General features: G+C 40.4%; 1 protein-coding gene across 1 annotated transcript in view; it reads left to right on the forward strand.

Annotated features, from left to right (window-relative positions):
* Nucleotides 1-13,277, forward strand: part of LOC306771300 (anthrax toxin receptor 1-like) — a 42,104-nt gene that overhangs the window by 17,390 nt on the left and 11,437 nt on the right. Inside the window, exons 9-16 of the mRNA XM_079260448.1 lie at nt 844-904; nt 2,409-2,507; nt 2,840-2,909; nt 8,092-8,170; nt 10,058-10,153; nt 12,290-12,328; nt 12,420-12,518; nt 12,602-12,769. Coding sequence (XP_079116574.1) covers nt 844-904; nt 2,409-2,507; nt 2,840-2,909; nt 8,092-8,170; nt 10,058-10,153; nt 12,290-12,328; nt 12,420-12,518; nt 12,602-12,769 — 711 coding nt within the window. The remainder of the gene's footprint in view (nt 1-843; nt 905-2,408; nt 2,508-2,839; nt 2,910-8,091; nt 8,171-10,057; nt 10,154-12,289; nt 12,329-12,419; nt 12,519-12,601; nt 12,770-13,277) is intronic.

The following is a 13,277-nucleotide window of genomic DNA, read 5'->3' on the forward strand; positions in this document are numbered from 1 at the left end:
GGCAGCAGGCAGAACTGTAGCTCTTTATGTGTAATGGTTGAATGCAACACACTCACTTTATGTTCAGACTACAGTTCAGACCCGAGAGGCCACTTCGGCTCGCAGCAAACAAAGCATCACAGTCAACCAAACCTTCAACGTCCGCAGTTTCCTTTTTGGGAAATGTTGAAAGCTTCTACTGTGTGCCGAACTTCATTCATGATAATGGGGTGATGGATGGGTGGGGTTCTGTGAAGCGTTTGAGAAACAAATAGAGAACTCACAAGCAGATGTAACTTTGATTTTTGACTTTAATAAAAGTAGGTCTTTTTTTATAATCTCCTCCATGAAACCATCATACAGCTGCCGGTGTATTAAAGCAGTGTTGGTAATAATGTTAAACTTTCTGTTCTCATCCACCGAAGGTTGAGGCTTTAGGTTTCAGCCAGTGACAACCAAACACACTGACCGTGAGATCCTTCTGGTGGAAAAGGCACATTTTAACAGCTGTAAGCAGTCTGCTAATTGAGCTAATGTTTGCTCCAGGAGTTGTATTAGAAAAGGCAGGTTTAGTATTAACATTCACGGCACGTGCAGTAAATTCTAAATATACTTTACATTATGCGTCTCATGGTGGATTTTTATTCACATCTGCTACAATGAGAGTTCAGTGGAGTGGTTTAGCAAACAAACAATAAATAATTTATGTATGAATGACTACTTTCTGGCTTATTTTATCCTTGTTGCATTGGAACATACTCCCTTCTAATATTAACTGGTCTGACTGACTGGAAAGTTCACCTGATCCTATACCAACAGATATGCACAAAGTTACAGCTGTCTATTCTTTTTTTCCTTTCTAAGATCATCAAGAAATCCTGCATTGAAATTTTGGCAGCCGAACCCTCCAGTGTGTGTGCAGGAGGTGAGTAGAAAAACACACAATCACACATAAAGACACACATGCATTAAGATGAGTCTCTCCTGAGTCATAAACACAGATGTGAGCATCCCATCAGTCCGTTGTATTCATTGTGCTGGTGGTTTCCTTGTTTTTTTTTATTTAAAACCATCCCAGACTGAATAAAGGACCACATGTGGGCAACTGGGTTATTGCAGGAAATCTACTGGGACCAAGAACCTCAGTGGGAATAGTATTACGTAGCTGCAGGAAACTGAAGGAGCGGCTCAGTTAGATAAAATGTGAAGTTGACAACATCCTTTAGTATCCTGCAAACAAAAGAAAGAGCATGACAACAGTATGTAACAGGAAATTGACCTAAAAGGATACAAAATCACAGATAAAAATGAGAGTTGGGGATTTATTTATTTATTTATTTTGCCAAAAGTAGGAAGACTTTTTCTGTTTTTCCACATCTGGCTCAGTCTTTTATGAAGCAATGAATTATTTTCACCACTCAATAAATGGACAAGGGAAACTATTTCACTTGACATGGAATAATATTCTCTGTTCTGCAGGCCGAGCCAACACGGCACCATGCAGTTCAGTCTCATAGGTGCAGCTTCGTAAACAGGTGCACAAAAAAAAAAAAAAAAAAAAAAAAAAAAAAAAAAAAAACACCTCAAAGCTAAAATTGTAAATATTCAGACACAATAAAGATGGTAAATGTAATCTCAGATCATCAACACATAATTTACTCCCCCATGTCATTAATTATTTACCAAGGACTAAATCAAAACGATAAGGTTTGAAAAAACCTAAAAAACAACAACAAAATCAACAACAATTTCTTTGAGGTTTGTACATACTTGTATGTGTGTATTTCTCATAAAATCCCACATTATTTTATTCTGGCTTGATAAAAAACTTGATAATTGATCGGTGGCAGCATTTGTTTGTCTGACATCGTTACTGATGTCTTTCCTCCTTGGCGGTATGTCTACACATAGCTAAAGGCCACTGAACTGCCAAATGTGCTTGTATAGAGGGGTTCACATTGCTGACAGTGAATCAGGTGTATTTGATCAGAAACACCTGCCTGCTACTTAGCTTGTAAATGCCACTGAAGGTAGTAATGGTGTAGTTAGTTTTCCACACACTGCTTTTGCATTTTGACTTAGTTCCTGCGCAGTAAACACAATTATGTCATGTCGCATTGTTCATGTAAAGTTGAATTTATTTCATTTAAAGATCCAGATTTTTTTTTTTTTTTTTTTTAAATAATTTCATGTTAAATTAAACATAAATAAAAAAGATCCACTTTTTTTCCCCCCACATGATAAGTGACAAAGGGATGTTTTCCTTCTGTTGCAGAACATAAATATTAAAGTGAGTATCAGGCAGTAAGAAACAGAGGAGGCTGAAGTGTCACATAGGATAATTACCGTCTTGCACAACACATAATATTGCATCACATGTGATGTTGGAAAATGTTCAAGATGTCACTGTGTCTTTGTACAACTGTCAGAGTCTTTTCAAGTGGTGGTGAGAGGGAATGGATTTCTACATGCGAGAAACATCAACCAGGTGCTCTGCAGCTTCAAAGTCAATGATACCGTAACAATCAGTGAGTAGACTCACACCTCATTTGTACTTTTATATAAAAACATGATGTCATAGCTTTAAGTTGTCTCTTTCACTGCACAGTATATCTGCAGAAAGAAACATGGTAACAGGAGGAAACACATCAGACTTATTTATTTGTGGAGAAATGGTCAAACTTACAAGCACCAGTGTCAACTGGTGTTTTTTATCCAGTAAACACAGTGAAACTAATAAGATTAAAAAAAATAAACGGTCCTTTCTGCCTGCATGTCTGCAGCTGATGCATGTTTAATGAGTCTAACCGTACATGAGAGCAATAAACACATTTAGTAAAAAGTTTTGGTTGTTTTCTAGATGAGAAGCCAGCTGATGTAGAAAACACCTACTTACTGTGTTCAGCTCCTGTCATTGATGAAGTTGGGAAGTAAGTACATCTCTCATCTCTTCTGCCCTCATTGATCTGCTTTCAGATTCATTTCCAGAGAAAATATGTATATTTCAACCTGAGAGGCTTCCACATGCATCATACATCACATTCTTTGTCTCAAACCAAAGAAACACATGGATGCATTTATGCACATATGTGCACGGACTATAAGAAACCTGACATACATTAAGCTGTTTTTATGATCCCTACCCAAGACCACATTCCTCCTTTCTAGATCCCAGCTCAGTCCAGCCAAATATAAGAGGCTGCGTGTTCGTGCCAGCACATGAAATGAAGCTTTCCTGCATTTCCTTCTGCTTCTGTCCTGAATTAGAGCAAAGCTGGTAAAACAAGAGCAGACACGTCTTTACACACACATATAGAAAGCAGCGAGTCACAGAAAGTCCCAAATCTGATGAGACTTACTCAACATCTCACGAATCACCGAGCAGAAAGTCCCGGCTGTTCAGCAGCTTCACGTCATAAACTTGACTGCGAAGCATCAACGTTAAAAAGAAATGCGACTGAGCATCAAGTTACTGTGTTAAAGGCATAGACCGCATATGAAAGATGGACGGAGCATCCGGCGGTAAAAAGTGAAGCCAATGCGGAAATGCATAAACCTGCAGTTCCCCCTTCATCCACTAGGGGCTGCAGCAAATCCCCATAGACTCCCATATTAAAAAGACCAACTTCACAGCAGAAATAAACATGTTTACAGCCTGGTTCAAAAATCCATTTTAGGTTTAATAGGTCAGGTTTACCTTCATGACAACTGTGGGGGGAGTGAATTTTTTTTTTAACTTGACCGTTTAAAAGTAATTTAATCTTGAAATTCAGCATATTTAGGGGCGTGTCCTTTTGATTGACAGGTACTTGATCTCTCGCTTCAAGTAAGAAGAACGTAGAACAACCGCGGTTTTAGCGTGACGTGACTTAGCTTTAGCCCGCTTACCTCCGTTAGCTGGTTATCTCCTGTTATCTCCAGGTTAGCCCGGTTAGCTCTTAGCTACAGAAAGCTCGGAGTTCGCTCGATGTCAATCATCCACCATGACCCTCACAGCTCCCCTCTCACCTCCACCTCTTTGCCCATATTTGTATTTTCCGGGCGAGACGACACATGTGATGCTGCCAACATGGCAACGGTAGGAACTGACCACAGAGCTTCAATTCAGCTCTTCAGAAACCTACGGGTGATGTCACAGAGGCTACGTCCATCTTTTTATACAGTCTATGGTTAAAGCGAAAGGCTCATTGTTGGGGATATTTACAAAGAGAAAAGATCAAACAGTTAAAGGTCTGCAGGAGATTTTGAAGCAGGATCACATCATAGAAGTTTCCAGCTTTAACAGGAGGCCTTTTCCAGGAAGAAAACACCCCTTCTGAGCACTCTGCATGCTACCTGCAGCATATTCAGCTACAAGTTGGTGAACATAGTGGAGCGTTTAGCAGCTGAAGGGCTGATTGTCTCCCTCAGGAGTAAGTGTGAATCATACCAGCGAAAAGCAGACAGAAAGGAGACTTCAGGTACAAACTAGTGCAGCAGATGGTAGATCTCAGCATCTTCCATCTGGGTTGTAGAGCTTACAGCTGCTTGTTTCTTCTCCTCTTGTAGAAGCTTCTCCTGAAGTTTCTCTTCGTGCTCGTAAATCTCATTTTGTGTCGAAACAAACAGGAAAAGATTTCTGTTTGTTAGTGAAAGACGACATGCGTCAGCATTTTCTGCCATTGCTGAAAAGGGCGGTGACTGCTCGCGAACTCTAACATACCTGAGGTTAGTTTACTCCAACTTTCACCACACAACAGTCACCGTGGCAGTGACCAGAACCGCTCCTCATCAGCTCGCAGCGTCTCCTTTTAGAGCTCAGCCGCGCTCCAACGTCAACAATCCACAAACCTCTGTGACCCGACTCTTCATGGGAAGGAAAGTATCAGAGTATGAGGCCGAGTGGATGGTGGTGAAGACTTCACACACACAGACAAACTGAACAAGTCCTGTCTCTCCTCACACACACTGTTGACCTCGTCAGGTCCTTGCTGTCCCACAGCAGCTGTAACTCACATTTGTAGTTCATACTTTGGCTGGAAATGATGTGAAGTGAGGGAGATTTAACTGTAGTGGGGAAAGATTTAACCAGCCTGGACTGATGGCTACACTTTAAATCTTTAATCGATATCTTGGCAGGATTGTGGAATTCAGGGAGACTTTGTTTTTACTTTTTATATAAACTCATAATTTTTTGTTTTAGTGACTCAGTTTGAGCTTTTTTATCTAGTTTTCCATCAGCCTCTCTGCTGCACGACTCTTTTATTTGTCTCTGTTAACGCGAGCTCCTTCTTTCATTCCCTTCTTCTCTGTCGACCGTCTGCTTGTCTGGGTTTCCTGATCAAAGCCATGTAGCAGCTCGCCTGGCTTTTCAAGTGTGCGTTTATTCACTGCCCGATTCCCAGCAGGGTGAAAACCTCTGGCTCTGGTTTTAAAGAGGACCAGGAGCCAAACTAATGAAGGTTTTCAACCCATTAAAGTCACAAAACAGCAGAACATTTGGCTGCAGATCAGATTATTTTTATAATTATGTGCTAAAATCCATCTTTTATCTTTGTAACGTCACATTTCTCTCTTTTCGTTGGGAGGCTGGTTACAGCTGCTGTTGAAACATGTCAGATAAGTATCTTTGTTTCCTCTTTCACACCTTTTTCTCTATTGAACCTGATGGAGTCCCTGTTCAGGTGGGAGCGGACGTTAAGATTTATGTCCTGCAGTCCATAATAAATGGAAGTAAAAGGATGAACTAAATAGTCTGAACTACCAGGGAAGACTGTAAACCTGTGTGTTTCATGTCTGTCTCCTTTCCTTGCCTAACAGCTGTCTCAGCATTTCTTCTTCACACTTTGTTTTTCCTCCACTTCCACACAGGTTTGTTTTCTCCTTCTCATCATCTTCTTTTTCCTCTTTTTGGGAATCATTTTTCTGAACTTTCTTCTGGACTTTTGTTGTTTTCTCGCTGGTGGACACTTGGAGGCTCTTCATGATGTGTTCTATAAGATGAGGTGAATCACAGTATCTTATTTCCCACATTCACTTCCCATAAAAACTCACAAGGAAACCAGATCTGTGTTAACACTTAAATAAATCAACATAAATCAACTATTTACTTTAGTTTGTTTAACATTTGCTGAACTCTGTCTCTTTTAAACCTAAAACTGGCATTTTCCTTTAAACTAAAGTGGAGATGAGATTAAATTCTTCATGGATAAAATGGTTTTACAGAAAAACAAAGAGGAATTTATACATTCAGACATTAAATTTTAGGTTCAGGATCTGTATTTTATGTCAGCTGAAAGTAGAAGTGGAACCTTTTGTCCATCTAATTTGCATACTAAGATGAACAAATTACTTTATTTACTGATAATTAGTGTGGTATTGGTTATCAGCAGAGTACATTCAGGTTACAGTATCACAGATTACAAGAATCAGCAGGATCTGCATCAGTCAGAGGAAAACAAGTCAACAAAACAACTATTCAGTGTTATCTTTGCAGATGCCACAACTTCAGACTGTGGTTGTGTGTCTTTGGCTTGTGGTTTTCTTTTCACTGTTTGGACCAACAGCTGTGGTGGACAGAGTGACAGTAAAATATCTGCATCAACCAGGTCTTCATTTCTGTTTTTAGACACTAAACTTAGTAAAGTAAAACATTTAATTATTCTGAAACAACCGACTAAACAACTGATTATAATAACATAACATCCTCTGTAAGCTTGTGTTGGTAGTTTAGTCAACATTGTAAATGCAAGGGGGGGGGATTGAAGCGGCTTTTTTTTTTTTTTTTTTTTACATCAAAAATCTGTAAAAATTTCAACAGGTTTTAAAATGAAATCATTTTATTCATATTTAATCCTGAACAGTTTCATGGTCAGTTTGAGTCATTTACAGCTTTTTGTTCCTTCTTGTATCAGACTTAGTTTCCGTTTTTCTTCCTTCTTTCTGCGTGTTCTCTTCATCTTCCTCTCTTTTCCTAGAAGTCTGTTGTATGTTCAGAGCAGTGACCCCTTCATCTCATCCATCTTCCTCTTCCCAGTTGGTTCTGCTCCCCTTCTTCTGAGACAAACCACAGTGTTTGGTAGCAGCGCTCCAGCTGCAGAAAGACCCTCTGGATCCTCAGAGAGGATAGTGAGGCCCTCTTTTTATCACTGGAATGACAACAACCCCCCTTCCTGCTATATTACACCCACAATAGTTCCTCCATCTTCAGCATTTCACAACTTTGATGTTAGTTGCAGGCAGTGAGTCCCTCCTGGTGAGAGAACGAGTGTCTTTCCACCGTTTCAAACTCTTTCTATCCAGATACTTGTTGACATCATGATCATGATGATCCACTAACCCAGTGCTCCCTTTTCTCAGCCTCCTTCTCTGAACTCAGACAGCTGGTTTACATTTACCAGACCCCCTTTCCATCACAGTGTGTCTCTGATCCGCATGTTTAGGAACTGAACCACAAGATGCTCCAAAGAAAAGGTCCTGAGGGATAAAATGGACATTCTCAGAATTGTTTTTTAGTGCTCAGAAGGAGGAGGAGGGATTTAAAGCCTGGACAGCAGCTTGTTTTCATGAGTGTGTTTCTTCCTGAAAGGAGACTTTACTCTAAATTTCAGTCAAAGAAATATTTGCAGTAAGCACAGTGCTGTTTGTTGTGGTAAATAAAGACTAAAACAAGATAAAAACGAGTCATCCAACTCGCCAGAAGCAGCTTATAAGTCCGGTCCGGTGGACATTTACTGCCTACAAGTCGTCCTGCCGGGTGTCGAGAGGGAGACTCCAGCTGCTGCAGAAAGTCAACAGTAACTCAGATTCTGCAAGCGAAGCAGAGAGGATGAGTCTTTGTGACTTTAGCTGGAAAATCTGTCCCTCCTGATCATCATGGCTTGTGTTTTGTGGAAGTTTCCTGTTGGTTCAGCTTACAGCCTCACTGCTGAAGTAACACCTCACGGCTTGCAGGCGGTTCGGTGACGTTATTCGGTGTGAATCCTGGTTCTGCTGACACGATTCTCATCAAATAAACTGAACTTCAAAGGGAAAAACTTCAGACTAAATAATCTGATCTGGATTTTTCCATGTGAAATGTTAAACCCAAACACTGATGTAGTCCCTTTTCCTCCATGTGTGTTTTTGTTTTAGGGTAATTTATCTCCAAGTGAGCATGAACGATGGCCTCTCCTTCATCAGCAGCAACGTCCACATCACCACTACAGAGTGTGTAAGTCATCATTCTTTATCTTTTAATAAAATGTCAACTCTTGTCATATAGAGCTTCTACTGTTCGTCCTTCTTCTGCTCGTTCTTCTCTTTTCCTAATATCCCCTCTTTCATGAGGGAACCAAACCACAGGGATTTGAACAGATTTCCCCCTAAAAGAGACCCCACAAACCCCCCAGATCTTGCTTTGGAGAGGCAGACCCTCTACCACTGCATTTATCTCTGAGTTGTATCTGCCACTCAGACAATGAAGCTTATATTAGTGCAGGCTTCCAAACCTTTTCTGCAGGGACCCCTTTTCATCGAAGCCCCTCCAAAGAAACACCTTTTGTAGTGTCTCATCAGTTTAGTGGCTGCTGTTAACTATAGTTAAAACCATGTCAGTGTCATTATTATTAACCATTCTTCTGCTGGTGTGAAACGTTTTAAACCAGGGATTTCTGCAAACTACTTCAGGTGAGTTGAGTTTTCAATAAGACGGATGCTGCTTTAGTAAAACAACTCTGCTTTAAAAAATGTTGGATGGTTTATTTCTAAAGTAATAAACAGGCTTTTCTTTATATTCAGGATGAAAAGTCTCCAAGTGGTTTTGTTACTTGTTTGACTTCATACTTCATGATATCAGATGATTGGATTTTGATGCACACAACACACTGTGGTCACTTCATTACCTGATTATTACTGTTGCTTGACCGTTACCTGGTTAAGCAGGAACAGATTTGCGCCAGCAAATTTTCTTGTCTTCTTTTTACTACTTAAAGTCTCTCTTGTTGATTCATCATTTCCCATCAGTACTTTTTACTAAATTGTCCAGTGCTAAAACTTCCAAGTTTTATTGAGCCCTGATGTCCGTCCTCCCCCCCCCCCCCCCCCCCAGGGGGACCTGCCCCCCCAGTTTTGGAACCACTGCATAAGTGTGTGAATGTGCATGACATTTAGTCAGAATGTAATTCACTGCAATTTAGAGCAATTAAAGCAAATAAAAGATGGAGCATATGGACGAAGCCACAGAAGATCGAACATAAATATTCTCCTTCAAGCTGTTCTCTCTGAAGCCATGTGACGTCATTTTCATAACGACAGACAATATATGGACCTCAGCCTGACACACCGTTACAATTAGCCGCCTCTTGCCACTAAGCAAAACCATATAGAGTGAAGTCACACAGTTAGTCAGACGACAGGACACGTCTCCAGCTGTGGATGGGGAGATCTTGTGCTATAAACAATATGTCAAGTGATCAAAGCTGGAGATAAATACCAACAACCCACTGCATCCCCTCCCCAAACTCTATCCATGTGCCACACTGAGAGTGGCGCACTAAATATTCCCATAATGCATGAGGAAACACAGATACAGAGTCATCCGCTCATCGAGTGTTACCCCTATTCCATTATCCTTCTAACAACCACAGCTTGTTAGGAGGGATATTTCTGTGGAATATTCGTTGTATTTCTGGGAATAGCTTTCAGTAGTTGGCCCCACTGCTGAGTCAACATAAATCCCCCACATCTTTGTCCAAAGATAGATGGAGAAAACTCTAAGTACATGTGATTCCCATCTGTGGTCGGTAATGGAAGCCAGGTTTTGGTTCATGGACACACGTCTGCCCCAAAGACAGGCGGATATATTCAGAGATCACACGACTTATGTTAACCAAAAACACGACAAAAAACACGAATGCTACAAACTAAAGTCAGATCAGTCTGTAGATTCTGCATGTAGGACCTTTCTGTTGCCACTCTTAGTGCTGGAGGTTGTCTGATTGCTGGACGATGGACGAGCACAACGAAGAGGTTTCTCATCTATTTGCTGTGTATGTAAATTCTGCAACCAGCCTGGTTCAGCAGCAGTGATGACTTACTGTTGTGTTTCTCTACTGTCCAGTTTGATGGCACCATCCTCCTGATCACCCTGCTGGTGTTGTTCCTCCTCCTGGCCCTTCTCTTCATGTGGTGGTTCTGGCCTCTGTGCTGCACTGTGGTAAGAAACTCCTACTGTAATCTGGACTGATTCATTATTTCTCCACAGTTTCAGGGGTTAGTTAAAGGGCAGAGCATGTTGGGAATTCGGTTCTCATGCTTTTTCAACAGATAAAGAATTTATTTGGCGCTCTGCGTCTTTGAACTCTTATGCAAGAGCAGAATATTGTGAAATAAGCCATTGAAATGCATTTAATATGAGAAAACATCTTTGTCAGAGATCCTGAGCATGAAAAAGAAATTGTGGCGCTCATACAAGCTGTAATCCCTGCACACAGGTGTCCATGTGAATCATTCTCAGCAGCATACATAGAGACGTTTTTATGGCAACATATATAACAACAAATAATAACAACGCATAGACATCAGAAATGCTGACTGGCTGATGTCAGCAGATCTTACATCAGAGCTTAAACAAGAGAAGCTCACACCTCAGATTGTTCCGTTTATTTCTCATTCTCTCGAGTAGCAGCTAAAAGCTAAGACATGAAACGTCATTATTCAGAAGACACAAAAGATTCTGCTGGGCAGGGATCTCAATCTCTGATCCTTGAGAGTCGCTGTCCTGCAGGATTTAGATGTTTTCCTGATCAAAATTTAAAAAAAAATTTAATAAATAAATAAAAAAAATCCAACAGCTTATTGTCAAGACCTACATAACGACCCATTAATTAGATTTAGCCATGTTGAAGCAGTGAAAAATCTCAAAGCTGCAGGCTACTGGTCCCCCGGAGGACTGGGGTTTGGTATCCCTCCTGCAGAGATACACCCTTCAAACTATTTCAGTAAAAATATACTGATATGTTTGAATGAAAAAGAAAAAAAGAAAGCAATAAAGACAAATAGTCTACAAGGGCTGCGATGATCTGCTTTTGTCCCGATTCGATTTGATTCAGATTTTCTGGGTGCCGATTCTATTTAAATCGCAATTCTCACAATTGTTAGGTATTGCTAATTTTTGTCACCTAAAAACAAACATAAAAAAAATGTACAAAACTATTTTTGCTCGTCATTTCTCTTGATTTCACTTAGGAAAAAAAACAACACAGTAGCTACACCATCATTCTGCTGCTATAGTGCCCATGAAGAAAAGTACAAAGATCAATAAAAACAATAAAAATGACAAAAATTTCATAATGGATTATTTTTATTTATTTGAAAACAAGAGTAAATTTTTTTGAACAAAAAAAATAATTTAGAAACTGTGAAGCAAAATATCCCGATATTCAGTTTTTCGATACGATTTCCCACCCCTCTAGTCTACCCTAGGCATATTCAATACTGACTTTTGTATCGATATCCAATATATTGGTTTAGTCCAACTCTTCATTTCAGATACAGATTTAAACTGATATTTTTGTGGTGAGTTGTGCCAAACAAACAAAAATATCTGTAAAGGTATACATGACATCTTTTATATCGTTTAATTTTGAGTTAGAGGAGACTTAACTCAAAAGTTTGATACATAATATCTACATGTTGTGTAAAAGATATGTCATTAAAAAAGTAATAAAATGACACTAATAGTTTCTGTCTTTGCATTTTAATGTCAATATCAACCAATAATATCGGTATGGCGATAATATCGGTATGGCGATAATATCGGACATCTCTCGTCTCCACAAATCAGTTTGAACAAGCTGAACAAGACTTAGAAACTTCATGACAAACTCATTCATGCATTCACAAACCTCTCTGTGCTGTACTTTATGTAAGACTTTATGTGTTTGTTGCATGTTTTTGTTGTGATTTTTTAGCATTTGCATTCAGCATCAAATCTGGGGCTGACCCAGTTTTTAAATCCCACATTGGGCCGGTTTATCAAGACACAATTCATTCAGTTTTTTATTCCCTATTGCAATACAGTGTAATAAGATAAACTTTATTATCTCCTTTGGGAAATTAGGCTTGAACGTGATGCAGTGGCCATTTTGTATTATTAGTAATATTTAGATAATAATGTGGTTAATTGATCCAGATCCAGATGCCTCCTGGACAAACTCACAGTGCTCTGGTCTGCTGGTCCACTCTTGGTTTCAATAGAAATCAGCACACAATGATCCCCCCCCTCTCCAGTTCCTGTGACAGGTGGAAAGGGGATTTTGAGGATGATGTTCTGTTTCCTGTTTGTCCACAGGTGATCAAAGAGCCACCTCCTCCACCTCCACCTGAGCCTGTGAGTCAAAGGATGCACGCACGCAAATACACAAACTAACGCCAACAAAAACGCAGTGAAGCTGACTGGTTTGAGTTCGTGTGGCTTTCAGGAGTCAGATGACGAAGATGGCCTGCCGAAGAAGAAGTGGCCCACTGTGGATGCCTCGTACTACGGAGGACGAGGAATCGGAGGAATCAAGAGGATGGAGGTGATAAGATCAACACGCCATTCTGCCAGCAGAGGGTCATTGTTAAACCTGCAGATTTCATTCACAGCCCTGTTTTTTTCCAGGTACGCTGGGGAGGGAAGGGCTCCACCGAGGAGGGGGCCAAGCTAGAAAAGCCAAAGAACGCTGTGGTGAAAATGCCTGAACAGGAGTACGAACCGTATGAACCCAAACCCAAAAAACCTCAGAACAAGAAGCCGCCTCAGAGCCGGAAGTGGTACACGCCCATCCGGGTAAACACAGCCTCCATTTCACACCGGTTAAGCAGACAATGGGGCTCTGTAGCGTCAAAAACCTCTGTTATTCATTGTAAATGCTTCACATGTTTGGGAATGCATATTTGCTGCCCAAACATGAGCCATTACTGCTTTAGAAAAGAAAGAATCCACCTTGTTTACAGTTTGACCGCTGCGTTGCTGAGTTTCTGCCCGCCAACCCCACAGAGAAGCCTGAAAGCCTCGAGCTGAAGTTAAAACATTTAACGCGCCACAAGTGGAGCAACTTTTCATCAGACAGCAGGAAGGAAGAACGGCTGCTTTAAACATGTTTATGTAGAATTGGCTGCATAAGCGGCAGAATCAGAGATTCAACATAAAGCACATTTAGACAGTTTATACTTAAACTGCTCACATCCACACAGCTCTTCACTAACCTTTCATACAGAAGCAGCACTGTATCTACACACACTGCTCCTGTCAAGGCTGTGTTTTCAACACGGCTACTTTAAAAGGACACTGCAGT

Source organism: Telmatherina bonti, assembly GCF_933228915.1.
Source record: "Telmatherina bonti genome assembly, chromosome: 21".
Taxonomy (NCBI): Eukaryota; Metazoa; Chordata; class Actinopteri; order Atheriniformes; family Telmatherinidae; genus Telmatherina; species Telmatherina bonti.